The sequence below is a fragment of the Dinoponera quadriceps genome, unplaced genomic scaffold (assembly GCF_001313825.1).
Source record: "Dinoponera quadriceps isolate SergipeBrazil2010 unplaced genomic scaffold, ASM131382v1 scaffold1069, whole genome shotgun sequence".
Classification (NCBI taxonomy): Eukaryota; Metazoa; Arthropoda; class Insecta; order Hymenoptera; family Formicidae; genus Dinoponera; species Dinoponera quadriceps.
This window is the reverse complement of record NW_014555200.1, coordinates 1,230,727-1,247,083: the sequence shown is the minus strand read 5'-3', so window position 1 is coordinate 1,247,083 and position 16,357 is coordinate 1,230,727. Positions and strand designations below refer to the sequence as shown.

The 16,357-nt window shown below is 51.3% G+C and overlaps 1 protein-coding gene and 1 long non-coding RNA gene across 3 annotated transcripts in view; one reads left to right on the top strand and one right to left on the bottom strand.

Moving 5' to 3' along the window:
• LOC106743467 overlaps positions 1-14,831 on the top strand; it is a 45,429-nt gene extending 30,598 nt beyond the window's left edge. The window contains exon 3 of the long non-coding RNA XR_001374369.1: positions 14,486-14,831. This is a non-coding gene — a long non-coding RNA (uncharacterized LOC106743467). The remainder of the gene's footprint in view (positions 1-14,485) is intronic.
• LOC106743462 (protein disabled) lies at positions 132-14,843 on the bottom strand. 2 transcript variants are annotated; one of them, XM_014617320.1, is made up of 8 exons: positions 14,797-14,843; positions 11,497-11,711; positions 11,067-11,210; positions 8,880-9,032; positions 8,062-8,310; positions 7,518-7,772; positions 3,806-7,170; positions 132-3,309 (listed from the first exon to the last, which is right to left on the bottom strand). In XM_014617320.1, the coding sequence occupies exons 1-8, from the start codon at positions 14,831-14,833 to the stop codon at positions 2,469-2,471; spliced, it is 5,259 nt and encodes a 1,752-aa protein (XP_014472806.1). In that variant the 5' UTR covers positions 14,834-14,843; the 3' UTR covers positions 132-2,468. The 2 variants fall into 2 exon arrangements, with proteins under 2 accessions (XP_014472806.1, XP_014472807.1); XM_014617321.1 differs by lacking the exon at positions 8,062-8,310.
• Between the last annotated feature and the right edge of the window lie 1,514 nt (positions 14,844-16,357).

The window sequence follows — 16,357 nt, the reverse complement described above, 5'->3', positions numbered from 1 at the left end:
TGAATGATGATTGGTTTCTTCTTTTTCATCAATAGAGATTAAGGACGCAATCACATACTTACGTGATTCTTATCTTGCACGTCAGCTCTTAAACGAAAGTTAGTAATCAAGCAGGATCCCCACAAAGGCAGTTTCACGTATGGCAAAGATTTATTGTATCATAGTTGGGTACTTAAATGAAATTCCAGAAAAAGAAAAGGAACATATATCCTTAATCGTCGTGAAAGTAATCGTCACATACATCGATCTTATCCGCTTGCCGTCAGAAGAGAGTCACTTCTTGCAAAGCAAATCAAATCAAATTTCGTTCTAATGAATTCTCCTTTGAGACACGAGGTGTAAGTTTATCATTTGCATTCATACCATTAATGTGACACAGAGAGACTAATACGGTCTTTTAGGCTCGATTATTTATCGTTTTCGGAGAGCGATTCTCGACAGGAAAGCTTTCGAGTGTACACAGAGCGTTGAAAAGCCTTAAAATCGTCAAATTATTGTTTTCGTAATTATCATTCAGTTTGCCGAAGACACGCCACGTGTCGCCGACACGCTCTCTTTTTCTTGTTTTCATTTTTATTTTATACAATCTCCGCTACGATTTCTTTCCGTCGTCGACCATCGCAGACTCGCAGTAAAAGTATCTACACGATCTCTCAAAAAGTCGCATGTAAAAACAGCGTGGTTTGGATTTGCACGATTATATGTATATATATATAATTGATCGTCTGCCGTATTAACAAATTCCACGGATTTTGGGACAAGGGGAATCGAATTGCCGTATTGAAGCGGTATTGTCGTTATCATTTTGACGCGTAATCGCAATTACAGTGTCGGGTAATCATTAAACGATGATAAATAATTTACCACTATTATTACATAAATACAATACACAGTGTAAAATGTCGGCGTGATCGCTGAGTAATTGTTCGGTGACTAGTGTAAAATACTCGTCGATTGAAATCATGCGAATAGAGGAGCGAGGAATTGCAATAAACCTTGGCAAACGGCGCGTCCTGCGTGTAAATCCGGATTGGATTGGAAAAATTGCAGAGCGACTTGGATCTTTATAACTTGAAACGTGTGTACGTCGTACGAAAAACCGATACGTACGCTCACGTATATCCTGTTTTACACTTACTACAACAGGCAATCTTCATTCGTGATCTCAGAGAACAGGGAGTAACATACATTCAAGCCACAAAGAATACGTTTTCCGGAAATAGCAAACGACATTGCAACATTGTATATCGACCAACCGTCGTATCGTGTGAGATACGATTTCTCGGATGAGCTTTTCTCTCCAATCCGGCCTTATTCGCATAAAAATGCTTCGTACTCGCGCCAGTTTGGTCGACTAGACGCTAAAATACGACGAACGCAACATAACAGTCATGCGTGTGAACGTAATTCTATCTTTCTCGAGGTCTCTCTCGTGCGCGAGAGCGATTTCTCGGTAGCGTAACCGAACGACGAATCGAAGGGGAGCTTGCAGAAGAATACACATCGTCGTCGATGCGAATGCCTAATGCAAAAAGTATATAATCGATCCGTGCTAGTTAAAAATGTATAAAAATCATGTTTTGATTTCCCCAATACGCGCGCTATTAGTTGCGATAGCTTGACCTTTCTCGCAAAGCTCCCAACGCAACGGTTGCGCACGTGACTAGAGTCGTTCGTTCAGACGGTTACAATTGAACCGCATTCTGACGCTTGCCGTGACGACGAAGCAACCGTATCGTTGTTGCGTTACGACATGATCCTGTCAAATTAAATGACAATTAACAATCACGCAACTGTAGGAAATTATGTAGAATCTCTTTGCATACAGAGAGATAGAGAAAAAGAGAGAGAGGAGGGGGAGAGAGAGAGAGAGATCCTAACATCAACTATATTATATACAAATTCGTTAAAACAGTGACTAGTTCCTTCGGAAACGGTTGTGTATGTCGGATTAATCTCATATAGTCGGTAATCTCGAACGGAATGATTTGAACGATCGTCGACCTTCAACGACAGATCTTGAAACTGACATTCTCGGCTCTTTTCTCGCGACTGAAACGATCCTACTTCCGGGCGAAACGCGTGGATGTCCTAAACGAATCCGGAGCATAAAGTTTTACAACGAAATCTCGTAATAATATCAAATCGACGGACCAGAACAGATCTCCAGAAGAATGAGTTTCATGGTGTGAGACAAGCGCGGCGAAAGTTCACTATTAACAATACTTCCGAGGACGTGCGAGCAGCGCACGCAAGCACTCACGCGACGCGTCAATTTCGCTACGTTAAAATTGCTCTAGCTGGGTTCGACGAGAACGAAGTATTGCCGTAGCGAGGCTTCACCGTTCCTTCACGATCCGCCGACGTATCCCGGGCGCGCGACGGAAACGTCCCAGTGGAGCGTCACCGAGCGCTCAGCGCGGGGTTTCCCTCCCTTCCGTCGCTCGTCGCCGTCATGGCTCGGGGAATCAGTTGAAGAAATCGTCGCCGTCGAACGGGTCGCTCTCGCGTGCAAAAATGTTGACCGATTCCGACTTCCTGATGTACTGGTCGCTCCTGCTCGCCTTGTTATTGTTATTATTGTTCCCCGGTCCGTACTTCTGCCTAGAATTTTTCAAGGGCAACGTGGTGGCACGATGGTCCGGCACGTTGTCCTCCAGCTCGGATTTGAAGACGAAGGCGTCGTCGTCGAACCTCAGGTCGCCGTTGAAGAAGGAGTCGCGGCCGCTGTCTTCGGAGACGAAGCCGTCGATCGGCTGCTGCGGCTCCTTCGTGTCGCTCGGCAACTCCTCCGGTGTGGCTTTCAGGTCGGCGGACAGCCTCTGCCTGTCGGAGGCGTCGCTTGAGGCGCTCGCCGTCGGCGTGAGATCGTCCTCGAAGTAGCTCGACCGCTTGCTATACTCCCTGCTGATATCTCTCCTGGGATGATCCTTCGGACATCTGATGCCGGACGAAGGACTGGGTGGTGGTGGTTCTCGCTTCTGATCGGCGACCTCCGCTCGTATACGCGTATCTACCGGTGCCAAGGGCTCGACCGGACCGGCCGCTGCCGGCTCCACGTGCTCCACGCTCTGCGCGAAGTCGTCCTCGAACGGGCTCTGTGTCTTTTGGCTCGGTCGCGTTTTGTGCCTCGCTATCCTCTTGCGATGGAACGTTTCGCTCTTAGAATCGGGACCCTCCGACCAGTACGGCCGTTCCACCCAACTGTCGTATTCCTGATCGCTACCCCAGTAACTCTCGCGGCTTCGGGAGCGTTGGGAGGATCGCAGGCCCAGATACGGGTCCGAATCGTTGTCGCTGCACTCGGACCTGAAGTAGTGCTGCCGTTATAACCCGAGTATTTGCATACCTGAATACCTAGATAGTATCCGAGACTTACGGACGCTACCCCGATATCCGAGCGGTAAGCAATTATACTAGTTGCGTCGCGAACATTTAGCAATCGAGACAAACATTTTACGTCATTCGGCCACTTAAAAATCCTTCTATATTTGTTCATTATTTCTTATCTTAAAGAAAATCGATAAATAAGTAACGTTTGAAATAACCGGACATTCGGGGGAATCTATACGGAAGAAAAAGCTCGGTCGACTGAAGAGCGACTGGATGAAAACTCGGCGACAAGAAATGACAAGAAACTGAAAACATTTGTGTGAGCATTTTCTTTTCTTCTCAGTTGCATTAAAACTCGATTGAGACAACTGAGAGCGATTGGCTGAATAGTCCTCGGGTAATAAAAGATTCAGTTACCATACCAACGGAATCGTTTTTCCCATGCAGATACGTGAAATTAGCCAGCACTAACCTGGAAGCGCCGAATTTACGCGGGTCCGCGTACACCATGTCGGAATTGCGACCCTCGTTTGCGCTATTAGGTCTCTTCGGCCAGTGCCTCTTCCTGCCTGCCGGATTATACCTAGGCGAGTCGTCCCCTGGACGCTCCGGACCATACTCTTCGTCCCAAGTGGACGGGTAGTCGTGAGGTCTGTCGCGGTAATAGTAGTACGCGTCTCTCATCGGGTAATCAGCGTCGGGCGGGCCTCTTCTCGCCCAGAATCTAGGGTCCTCCTCCCACCTTCGCCTGTCGTACCTCCTCCTGCTCCATCTGTCCTCCTCGTCGTAACCCATGCTCTCTTGACTACCGAAACGTTCCAGCTCCTCGTTCCACAGCATCAGCTTCCGTTTGCGCTCATCGTCGTAGTAGGAGCCGTGAACGTCATGGCTCCAGTTGCAACGACCCTGCGGCTTCGGTCTGCATTTCCAGTGCGCCTCATACTGATCCTCATCGTCCTTGTAGGGCACTTTCCTGTGCGGATACCGCCTCGGCTCGTCTTCCCATTGACCCTCCTCATGCCAAGGCGAAGGATCGCGCGGTCGGTGGCCAGTGCTTTTCGTCCAGGGTGCCGCCCGCGACTTCCTGCCCATCCTCTCGCGGAAGCTGCGATCGCGCTTATCGCCCTCCTCGTAGAACGACCTCTCCTCGAAACCCGGCGCGTCGAAACGCGGATGTCGCGAGCCGGACCAGAACCTGCCGTCCCCACGCACCCTACCGTTGCTCTCCTCGCTCTCCTCTTCGTCTTTCCATTCGTTGTCGCTGTCACCGGAGTGTCGATATCCGCTGCTGCCTTTGAACGGCACTTCCCGGTGGAAATCCTTACCGTCGGGTGACCACGGCGAAGTACCGCCTATCGACCGTTGTCCTTCGCAGGACGACCTGTCCGAGCCGAAGATGCTCGTGTCGAACTTGGCCCAGTTACCGTCTTCTTTGTCGTCCGGCCTCGACGACGTCTCCGTGAACGGACAGAACACATCCTCGAAGCCCGACGACGTAGACGGCTTGGTGTCCTTGGCGCGATGCGTGCCGGTATTCAACATTTTGATCTCCTCGAAGATGTCCATCGCCACGGTCTTCAGGTCGTCGTCCTTCTTCACTGATATGTTCGGACTCGACGGCGGCGGCAGGTTATCCGAGAACAGATTCAACAACTCCACCTCGGCCAAGCTCTTCGGCTGAGTCGATTGCGGGAGTATCACCGGCGACGCTCGAGCGGAGCTCATCATTTCCTCGTCGTCTTTCTTCATCGGCGGTTCCGGCTCACCGATGATCTCCCGCAGGGCGGCGTACCTGTCGCTCGACGTCGACGCCGAAGACTTCACCTCGGAGGACCTCTCAGCCACGGAGGAGCCGTTCGTCTCTTCGTTGAGGATGTCTGAGCCTACTTTGTCGGACGTGTCGTTAGCGTCGCTGCCTTTCTCCGAGTTCTCCGCCTTCTCCTCCACGTCCATGATCGTCTGCGTCTTCTCTGTGTCGTCCTCGACGTCTATCTCCGTTTGTTGGACCGTGGAAGAGTCGGACGTCACGTCCACCTCCGCCATCGCTTCGTTCTCCCTTTCCGCGTCTTTGTCTTCCGCCGGCTTTTCTTTCTCCACCATCGAATCTACGAAAGAGCCGCTCGTATCGTCGACGAGTCTTCCCACGGGTTCTTCCTTTAAGAGATCTTCGCTCTTGGGCGGTAACTTCACGGTCAGATTCACCAAAGAAGCTATGGAGTCCGAAGTGCTCTCGACTGCCCGCATTTCCGGCTGGACCTCCACTTCGTCGGAAGAAGCTCGCCCTTCGTTCGATTCCTCCTCCGTCTCTTCCATCATAGCCTCCTCGTTCCGCTGCTCCATCTGCTCCATCTCCAGCAGCTCTCGGAAGACCGCGTATTTGTCGTACGTGGCGTCTTGCTTCGGCTCCGACTCGCAACCAGGCTTGAAGGGCTCCGAAGACAGAAAAGACGTCGTCTCCAGCGGCTTCGACATCACGGGCTTAACTGGGACCGTTTGCTCTTTCGTCGTACTCGTCGTCGATTGCGGCGTGACACTTTCTTCCGTGTCTCCAGTAGCCACCTCCTTCGCCGTCAAATTCGCCAGGCACTCAGTGAGCTGCTGCAAGGTCAAACTCGTCAGCTGCAGAACAGTCATTTCGAGACTGGAAGCCAAGTCGTCCAAATTCGACGACGTCAACTGACTGAGAGTGATATCGAGCGACGGCTTAGTCTTCTTCGATTCTACCGGCGCGGCGGTGCTACCGGTGAAAAGCGAAGACAACGACGCGGTCGGTATCATCGAGCTAAAGGAGTCCTCGAAGGCCGAGGTGGTCATCGTGCTGATAAAATCCGATCGAGTGGGCATCTGCGGAGGCGGGCTGAAGTTGTCGTCGAACTGGCTCTTCAGCTCCCTCGGCGGACTCTTGTTCCTGTCGGCGATGATCCTCGTGGGTGACGGCGAGGCCTCGCGCTCCGGGAAGTCGTAGTGAAAGTGTGTCCCACCGCCGTGCGGAGGTCTAGGTGGCGGTCTCATTCCTCCCCTGGCACCTTGCTTCTTCGGCGGTAACGGCGGCGGATTGATCATGATACCACCTGCGTCTCTGGGCGGCGGCTCCGGCGCCAGATCTAACTCCGCGCTCGAGCTGGAGAGTCGCGAGTTCGCGTCCGACGAGCAAGACCTCAGCGGCGACGCCGGAGACTCGTTGGTCGCCGAGAAGTCCACCGGGAACGGCTTGCTGTCCATCGTCTTGCCGGCTGGCAGATCGATGTCGAATTCTCGCTTCCGCACGGACTGCAGGTACTTCTTCGGGCTGGGCAGCTTCACCAACGCGTGCGTCGATTCCGTCGAGTCCCTCTCCATGCTTCGCACAATCGAGCTTCCCGAAGCGTTAGTGGACGTAACGGTGGTAGTGGCGGCGCTTTTGGGTAACGGCGTCTCCTCCGGCGGAAGAGACACCGAGAGCGGCTGATGATGCGTCGACCTCGTGACGATCTCCTTCTTCGGCGGCGACTCGACCCTCTTCTCCGACGAGGTCTGACTTCTCGCCTCGTTCTCGTCGAATCGGTCGAAGTTGGCGAAGTTGCTCTCCTCGCTGTCCTTCGTGCACGGCTCATTCTTCGTCGAGTCCAGGCAGCTGGTCGTGGTGGTGATGTTGAAGTTGGTTGGGAAACTGTCGCTGGAACTCGTGGACACCAGGTCCTTCAGGACTTTCTTCGGTGGATTCTTCAGGTTTTGAAAGAAATCTTTCTTGTCCACGTAGGGCCTAATCAAGCCGGTTCCGAGGGGATCGAGCTCCGTAAACACGTCGATCTGTGGGCTCTTCGTCTGATTATTGCGCGGCGTAGTCTCCGCTGAACTCTGTGAAGAAGGCGTCATGTGAAACCGTTAGGCGGCCATTAGTCTTTAGTGAGTTTCTTGGCGAGCTGACAGACCATAGTTGATGACGGTTGTAACACCGTTATCGTTGCAAGCTAATTTTCTCAGAAACGACTCGGCGTTATTTTTCTCACTCGTAACAATAACGCAATTACATCTTTTAGTAATGACAACGGATGAACTGTTGTACTTGTGCATGTAGAATTCGGCAGCGAATTGTGTAAAGGAGTCTTTAAAACTTGGTTAGGAAGGTAAGGGGAATCGTAACGGCTCCGTTACTTCTCGAGTGAATTGTTCTGAAGAAATAACTTTCCCAATCCGACACTTACGTCCTCCTGCTCCTTCTTCGGCGTCGTCGAACTCTTAGTCAGGCCCGCGAGCTCGTTGTCGTTGAAAAGGTTTTCGGTCTCCTTGTCGAACCAGTGAATCGTGCTCTGCGGAGGTGGCGTTTTGCTAACTAACGTCGTCGCCGGGCTGGAAGTAGCCGACGCTGGCGGTGCCGGCACGGTGTGCTGTCGCTCCAGGTGCCCTCTCTTCGCCGAGGAAGGGGGCGGTGGCAAGATCGGACGAACTGTCTCTTGAAGCTATAACAAGTACAGAGCCACGCGGTTAAAACGTGACGCACATGAGGCGTCTAGTTTCAAAAACGATCGAGTCGATTTTGGCGAAATAGTCATTCGCACAAATTTCCATTCGCGTCAGCCGGGAAAGCTCGCATTTTCAGAAAATAAAACGGACTCGATCGTCACCGAAGTCTAGCTCCTCATGCAATGATGAAAAAAAAAAAAGGAATGATTCCCCGTCATCGATAGTAAGATCACAATCTCGTCTATTTGCGTGTTAGATGAAGAAGACGTTTGCGTGTCGCAATACCTTCATGTTCGCGAATGAATCACCGAAAGGATCGGTCTCGAACAGATCGTCGGTAGACGGCACAGGATTTTCCGGCGTAATTTTGTCCATCTGATGGATGCCCTGCTGCAGCGAGTTCAGTTCGAACTGCAGATCCAGCAAATCCGCAATCACGCCGCTTTGCGACTCGTTTTTGCGATCGGCGGACTTCTCGATCTCGCAGTTGTTCGTACGAATTCGATGAAACGAGGACTCCGTGCCCGCTGCGCCCTGCGACAAATCGCGTTACACAACGCGTCTGGCATTTAACAGTTTACATCCTGTGTATCGCGGAACATTGCACGTCTCGTCTCGTCGTACCGTAGTTTAACCGATTCACTGTTCACCCGCCAAGATCGCGTCGCGTAGACAGCGACTGACAATTACGATCAAATGCGATTAGCGTTCACCGACTTTTGTTAGAAGTCGTTTTCGCAAACATCGGTTGGAGTTAACTTTAACCGGTCAGAGTTTTACGCTTAACTCCGATTCTTCGGTGCTTCTTCCCGAGTTGGAACCAAGAATAGTTTACTGAATTGTCTAACTTTCATCCTCCTCTCCTTCTCTCTATCTCTCTCTCTCTTCTGGTTCCGTCTTTGGGAAGAAACGCGGGATCGGTTAAAGTTAACCGGTGTTTATGGGAATGAACAATGCCGATGGACAATGATACTTGGGCCGTGCGACAAGAGGGACGTAGAAGCGAATAAAAAATACGAACAGGGAGACCCTGTGAGCCCTTGAGGACAATTTAGCCGGCAAATATCTCGGCCGCGGCAATTATTTCGAGGGACCGTACTTACCTTGGTGTCGGGCGCCGGCTCGACGAAGATGCCGCCGGTGTGGAATTTAATCGCGTTAATGGCATTCTGCTCTATGTGTTGCTTCGCCAGCTCGATCTCCTTCTTCTTCAGCTCGAACACTACTTGAAACAAGTCGCGCATCGCTATCACCACCTGTCGAAGAAATGTTCTCCTTGTCACTTCCATAGCGTGTCGTAGCGTCTACCTCGCGTATCCGAAACAAGTATCCTTCGATATTTCTTCATCGAGAACATTTTGTCGGAAGAACATGCTACTTAAACGCGTTTCATTTTTTAAGAAACTATCTCCGATATTAACAAGCTCCCTTTCCCGGCTGTCGATACTTTTCTCTCTCACGAAATTTTTAAAAGTTTGCGTAACGAATAACAGCCTTTGAGGAATAATTATAAGGAGAGGATTTAATTTTCTTCTTCGTACTTTAATCAAGGGTATCTTTTCGGAGCCTCGAGAGAGTCTCTCAGATTCTCGAAAATTTCCGCACAAACGCGCATCAGTATTCTTTGCTTCGGGGGGGAAAAAAAGCGAGGACACCGGCCACGCCCGATGGCGGTAATTTCCGAAAGCCTGTCCTTCGTCCCGCTCGTACCTTCGCCGCCTTCCGCCAACCACGAGCAACCCCTCTGTTTGCTGCGATTCCGCATCGGTTGAAACCTCCAGCAGCGCGTCAAACGCGACCGCTGTATATACGGGCTAGGAGGATTACCGAGTCGTTTACAGGAGCCGGGCGCAGAAATTAAACTTGGAAATTGAATGAAGGCGTAAGGTTGTTGAATTAATTTGCCACCTGTCGCGCGAGCTACCCGGCTGATTTCATTCTCTCGCGCGATAATCGCCGCTATTGAATTGCGAGTTGAGGCCCCGGCAATTGTGCCCCATCGAGAGTGAAAGTCTAGTCCCTCTCTCGCCTAACGCAGTTAAACATATTCCGCGATTTAATCGCGGCCAATTAGTCGTCGTAAACTTCCGTTCTGTTCGCCGCATCGCGCCTCAGCTTCGTGTCTCGCTGAAAGCTGCTCGCGAACGCGCTAATACATTACCGTGCGAATAATACCGCGCCGTTGAAACGTTCGCGGAACTATTCACTCGATCGGGACAGGCGAAATTGCGTAGGGCAACTCTGTGAAAAAAATAAAATAAAAGAAGGAGGAAAAGAAGCTTGTCCCCCCTCTCTCTTTCCTTCTCTGTATTTTTCCAGTGAATCAGATTGGGAAGACATCGGTGATGTCACGCGATCGATTTCGACGGACGAACCACCACCCCCTCGTGGTTGCTTTCGCTCGCTTGAAGCGATCTTATCCGTTGAACTAATGTTCAACCAGCTCCAAACTTCAGTATTTAACGTACAACCGTAAGACAACTCTCACGTCGACAGACGTCGTCCTTCTCCGACCGAGGACGTTCTACAAGTTGTAATCTCGACCTTTGCTCTCTTCGTCAACACGTGAGAAGGAAGCATGCAAGGTATCAGAGGGACACGCAAGTCCACTCGGCTAAACCGCGCGGTGTTCGAGCACGAAAGTGGGATACTGGCGGATTTGAATATCAAGAAGTTGTCGGGCCGATCCCTTTGAGCGCGCGCGCGCGAAGCGAACAATCCGGCAACAATCTCCCGCGGCGAAACAAGGGGAACGCGCATCGGACTCGACGTCATTCGACGAGCAGAACGGTGTAATGCAATTATTTACATACGCGTCCGGGATTACGGTCGTCGGGGTCGATATTGCTTCTCGGATTGGGCAAATATCATTCTAGACTCCCTCTAACTCTGTCCTCTCTCTCTCTCTCTCGCTCGCTACCCTTCCGCGACACAACCCCGTTCCCGATAATTGACACACTTTAACCGCGCTCGCAGACGTAGGAACGCGCACCGCCGCGAAATTGTAATCGCTCGTGCGTGCCCCCGATAACGCGCTCTCGCGCTGCGAAATCAATTCGATAGCTACCCCCCCCGCCCTCCTCGTCTTGCAGCTCGCGCCTTGATTAGATTTTCGTACGTTCGCCGAGAGCGATACGGTGAGAGGTTTAAAAGCGGCGCGCACGTGCGTAGAAGTGCGATAATCAAACGTGGATTACGCCGGTCTACAGCTCGCGCATCCTCGCGCCGTATATTAGATGGTAGCACAAAGAGTGGATTTCGGAGCGATAAGAAGAAAAAATGATACTCACCTGACTCGCTGCCTTGTCAGTCTTAATGCCGAAAAACCGGTGCCCGGTGTCGGGAGAGCCGAAAATGTAACCGAAAGCTCGCGAATCGCTCATATCCTGAGCTATGAACGATATTTTGTGCACCGGGTGATGATACAGGCAATCCTGCGGGGGATCAATAACGAAATATAGTTGTGGGTTACATGAGAAATCGACCCGACTACATTTTCTACGTTTCACGCGAACTTCGCTTCGGTCGGAAAGTTTGCTACGAAGATTCTCAACCGTCGATTTACGATTTTACTATTTGCAAATAGTATTCTGCCGTCGCGAGAAACGTGTTTCAGGTTTGCCGGACAAAAGATATACGGTCATTCGAGAGAAACGTTTATTTTCAGAGCTATGAATCAATTTTGAGATAAGTGTAAAAATACGATATCTTAGAACTCACCCCCGTCTTCTCGTCCCTCAAACGAAGCCCGTCTATGCTGACCTGAACGGCGATTCGTTGCTTGTGCTCCCCCGCGGCGCGAATCGCCATCTTCAGGTCAGCCAAGGCCGCCTGGCACATCCGGTCGCCGCGTGCTTCTGACACCTCCAGGATACCGATCAGCTTCGCCTTGAATGACACACCCTCCCCAAGAAAGCGGGTTGGGTCATTTTTGACTGAAAGAGAAACCCCGTTGATTATTTTATCAGGCATGTCTCGGCCGAGAAAGTTAAGTATAACTCTCCGGCAATGAATGAGAGAAGCGAATCAAAGTAATTCTGAGTCTATATATAATATATGTAATATGTATTCTGGGATGATATAATAATTCTATTATCATCTGCTTAATATTTTTTTTTTAGAAGAGAGGAAAATTTGCCAACCTGCAAATTCCAAATAGCTTGAAAAGCTATTTTCTGTTTCAGTCGGGAGAAACGACTTTGACTCTAAAGGTATCCCATTAGGAAGAACGTGTAATTATATTTTTATTTAAATCTCTGAAACCCCCGTGAGAGATACTTAAGAATTGTTGAGTACAAGATTTAATGTTCCATAAAACTGTGATGAAAAGTTTCCAAGTTAAGAGATCGGGTGAGCGAACGTTTTGAAAATTATTTCTTCTTCAATTTATCACAGCTAATTATCATAGTTAATTGTAACCGAAACAAAAAATAGCTGTATCATTAAACTCACATATATACCTTTCTCCTGCAGAGTTTCAGATGTTACAGAATTCGCAGACTGTCGAACTTTTCTCGTTAGATTAAATATAGTCCGAGTCAGAAGTTTAGTCATCGACTGCAATTGTTCGATAACAATGAAGATATTAACAACAACTTCGGTCTTCCGTCGGATCAAGTTTTGTCAGACAGAACTTCGTCGGGGGTGTCAACGAGTCTTCTCCGCGTTCGCAGGATGAATCGTCGCGGAAGTAACGTGAAAATGCGAGAGCCCGGAGCACGGAGAAGCGTTCATTGTAACGTCACGACGTGTGGGCCCCGCTCAGTGCGCTCTCGTGAAGGAGACTCGGATCGAATTATCGTATTTGAAGCCGCAGGAGGTCCGAAGAGAACGATCCGACGGCGATAGGTCCGAATGCGTTAAACCGATATCGATCGGTCGCGCGACCAATTTCACCGGCGGGACTATAAAATGAGAGGAACACGCTCGAGTACTTCAGCGAAGACCGGCGTCCAAATTAATCGTTCGGAACGAAACACGATAATACGGTCGATATCTATTCGCTGGCTACGATAATGACCCCTTCGCGCGTGTATATCCGCGCGGTAACGTCCGTCTGAAAAACGGAAGTGCCAATATTGTCGTTCACGCGCTCGGTAATGTTTGGCAAGGGGATTATTAATTACGACGCCGGGCGCTGAGATGAATAAATATTTGAGACGGTGCGACGAACGAACGAACGAGTCGCGCGCCTCCTTCGTAATTTCGGATAACTACGATATCCGCGAGGCTAATTGATATCAGTTATTAACGCGAAAGTGACAGCTAATTAATAGAATTATTCAATAGACTCGCTTCGCTCGCCGACTGTTTACTGCGACCGCGTTATTCGCGACGTTAATTATATTAGCGACATCGCGCGCACAAGGCGGTCGACGCGAACGAGAACACGATCGAGCGAGGGTGCGATGAGTCCCTCGGGGAGCCAAATAACGCGCAAACGGAAGAGAAACGAACGGCGCGCGTTCCCTCGCGATTCTAATGACCGAAGCTGCCGGTCGCGTTTGTTCGAGAAGGCACTCGACGCGCTTTCGAGTGGAGAACGCCAACTGTCGTGTACTCGAAGGTACACGTCCGGTACCAATTGAACCTGCCATCGAACCGCTCCTTCCGCGCGGCCGGCTTCCTTGCTCTCGCTTCGAAGCGCGCCAGATGCGCTTCATCCCCGTAACAATTATTATTGCGGCGCGAGATGGGACGAGATTGCGCGCGATGACAATGCGATCCGTGACTTCCTCACTTTCGGGCCACAACGTCGATCGTCTCTCGATCGCGGTATGTAATGTAATTATTGCCGAAGGAATTTCGATCGCGTTTTTCCACCGATCAATTAGATTTATTTATCAGAGAGAAGTGACATCGAAGACGCGCGATCGAATGTTTGATAGAATTTCCTGTCGCGACAAACGAGATGACCTTCCTCGATATTTTCGCTGAAAAGATTACTTCTCGGATATCGCTGTTCTCCTCGCTCTCCCTCGCCCTCTCTGTACTCCTCTTATTCAAACTTCACCTGTTTATTTTCGGACATCTGCTGCAGCATTTATAGCGCGCTATTCGCTGTTTTGCAAATAATTGATATTTACGTAACGGCGAGGATCGGTCGAGGAGTAAATATAGAAAAACGCTGTCGGCTGACACGACTCGTCAAGAATTTACCAGCAAAAAGTACATTTACGTATGTAACGAGCGATTTGCATTCTCGCAGTCTCCGTTCTGCGCTTACTCTATCCGTCCGATCGTTTTCGCAGTTTAATGCAAATGGATGCGCACCTTCCACGTTCGTATTTTACATATGTAAAGCTGCAAACATTCGACTCGATAACGTGTGATTAAACGACGAATGAGTCAACATGTAACATTCATTTTTTAACATTTGGAATCAATCAACATTTTCGCTAGAAATCAAATCGGCGAAGCGTCTCCCGATTCATTTTCGCGCGCAGAACACGAGACTTCCGTTCCGTCACGCACCATTGAGTCAATTAATGTTTAATCGAATAAGGAGATAAACGCGCTTTCGCGCGGCCCGCTGAAAATCCAGTAGTAATCCCGAACACGCGCACGGCACAGCTGGCGACACCTAACGCCACCCTCTCGCGTCAATCGCAACTCTCGGTCGATAACACGTGCGACGGGAAACTGCCGTTTCTCGCGCGAGCGAATTCGTCAGATTCGACGATGCGAACGAGATTCTTTTCTCTGTCAGGCCTCGCGCGTTCGCCCGGGACGCCGACGGGAATCGCGCGGCGCAACGCGTGCGAGGCGCGGCGGAGCACCGGGAAACCCGCACCTCCGCTTCGCCGGGAGAACGCGAGGAAGCCATATTACGCGAAGCACCCCTAGCGATCTACAGGGTGTCACCAGAAGCACCGTCCACCCCCGACGTCACTCTTCATCCTTCGCGGAAAATGCATTAACTCCAGCCATGCAATCGCGACGAATTGGAGAACAACGCGAAGGGAGATCCCGCGCACCACCACCACCGCCAAGTTAACCGAGGGCGAAATCGCTACTCACACTTGCACGGACTGTTTTTTTTCCGTAGGGTCTGCATCGGTGGTCCCGCGTACGCGACGACGACGACGACGACGGCGACGACGGCGATGACGACGGCGACGACGGCGACGACGACGGCGGCAACGACGACGACCAGGGAGAGCCCCAAACACACGGGAGACGACGAAATTTTTCTCTCTCTCTTTCTCTCCGTCGTCTTTCTCTCTCTCTTTCACCCTCCCCCTCTCCCTCGGCCGGTCTACCCTTCAAGGCGCACCCTCGAATGTCGCACAGTCGGGGATACGATCCTCACCACGGACGCATGTTGTAGCCCCTCTCTCTCTCTCTCTTCTTTCTCTTCACCCCGCGCACCCTTTAATCCGTAACACCTTCTCTCTTTCTCTCTCGCTCTCTGTCCGTCTCACTCCGTCGCGTTCCCCCTCGCTGGTGTCTCACCCTCCACAGCGCGTATGTATTTTCACGAGTCGACGTAGGCGCGAGACTGGCGGCGCGTATAACGCGTGTACGCGGATGCGTGTGTTACACACGCACCCACTCTTCTCCTCTTCTCTCCCTCCCCCTTCCTCCCTGTGCCGCGGTCCCCCCGCCGAGCAGCTCTCTCAGCAGGATCGCGAGGACGTACGCGCGCCGCTGCCACCGGGACGGTTCCGCGCGCGGCGGCGAGCGCGTGTATCCGCGCGCGACGTAAAAACGCGGAGGAAGTGACAGCTGCCTCCGCCGTGCCGCCGGCACGGGTCGCCCATGCTAGCCGCTCACTCTTATTGATCAATAATATACGCCGCCGCCGCTTGCCTGCCCGCTCGCCTGTCTGCGTACCTGCCCGCGTGCCTGTTTGCCTGCCTGCCTGGTACTTCGGCGTCGTCGCTCCGGGTCTCCCACGTCGTTCCCCGGAGCAGAGACACGTCTACGGCGGCGCCGACCGTCTGTCGAGTCGCGCCGCCTTCACAAACGGGCTTCGCGTTTTTTCCGATGAATTCGCGCACTCCTTCGCTTTTCTCGCTTGTCGGGTTTCTCGAATTAAATTTCAGCTCGTTAGGGTCTCCTTCGTCCAGGGGAATAAAGCTGGGGAGAGACGAGAAGGGAAGTCGGCCGCGACTTCGAACTGCACTGATTTCGATCACACTCGGAATCGAATATCGTCGCGTTTCTTTTATTGAAATTCTTGCCCAATCTTCTTTTCTTCTTTCGCCCCCATAAACAGGGAGAAATGTACTTACTCTTAGCTGGAAATTGAGGCGGGGGCGGGAACGTTGAAAGTGCGGAAAGTCACCCCCGGGCGACGCGGGCTCGTTGTACGACACTGTCGCGGGGGTGTAAAATTTCGTCGGCCCGAACTGGTGAGGTGCTCCAAGACCGTGTCACCGATTTTCCAATCGCGCTCCCTGCCAGCCACTTGTTGTATTACTTAACGATCTTTTCTCTTTGCGCGAAATTACACTACCGACGTGTATGCCGGAGAGTATTTATCGTTTGTCAACGCGTCCCCGGGAGGAAGATCGACTCTCGAACCAGTCGATTTTCCCGCCGACTAGCGCTAGCGGCCTTCTACGACCGTTAATTT

Excerpts from the sequence above, each read along its gene's own strand:
- LOC106743462 (XM_014617320.1), bottom strand. The coding sequence starts at position 14,833 with ATGCAGACCCTACGGAAAAAAAACAGTCCGTGCAAGT. Across the intron at positions 11,712-14,796 it reads AAAAAACAGTCCGTGCAAGT|TCAAAAATGACCCAACCCGC; the intron begins GTGAGTAGCGAT and ends TTTCTCTTTCAG. Across the intron at positions 11,211-11,496 it reads TGAGGGACGAGAAGACGGGG|GATTGCCTGTATCATCACCC; the intron begins GTGAGTTCTAAG and ends GATCCCCCGCAG.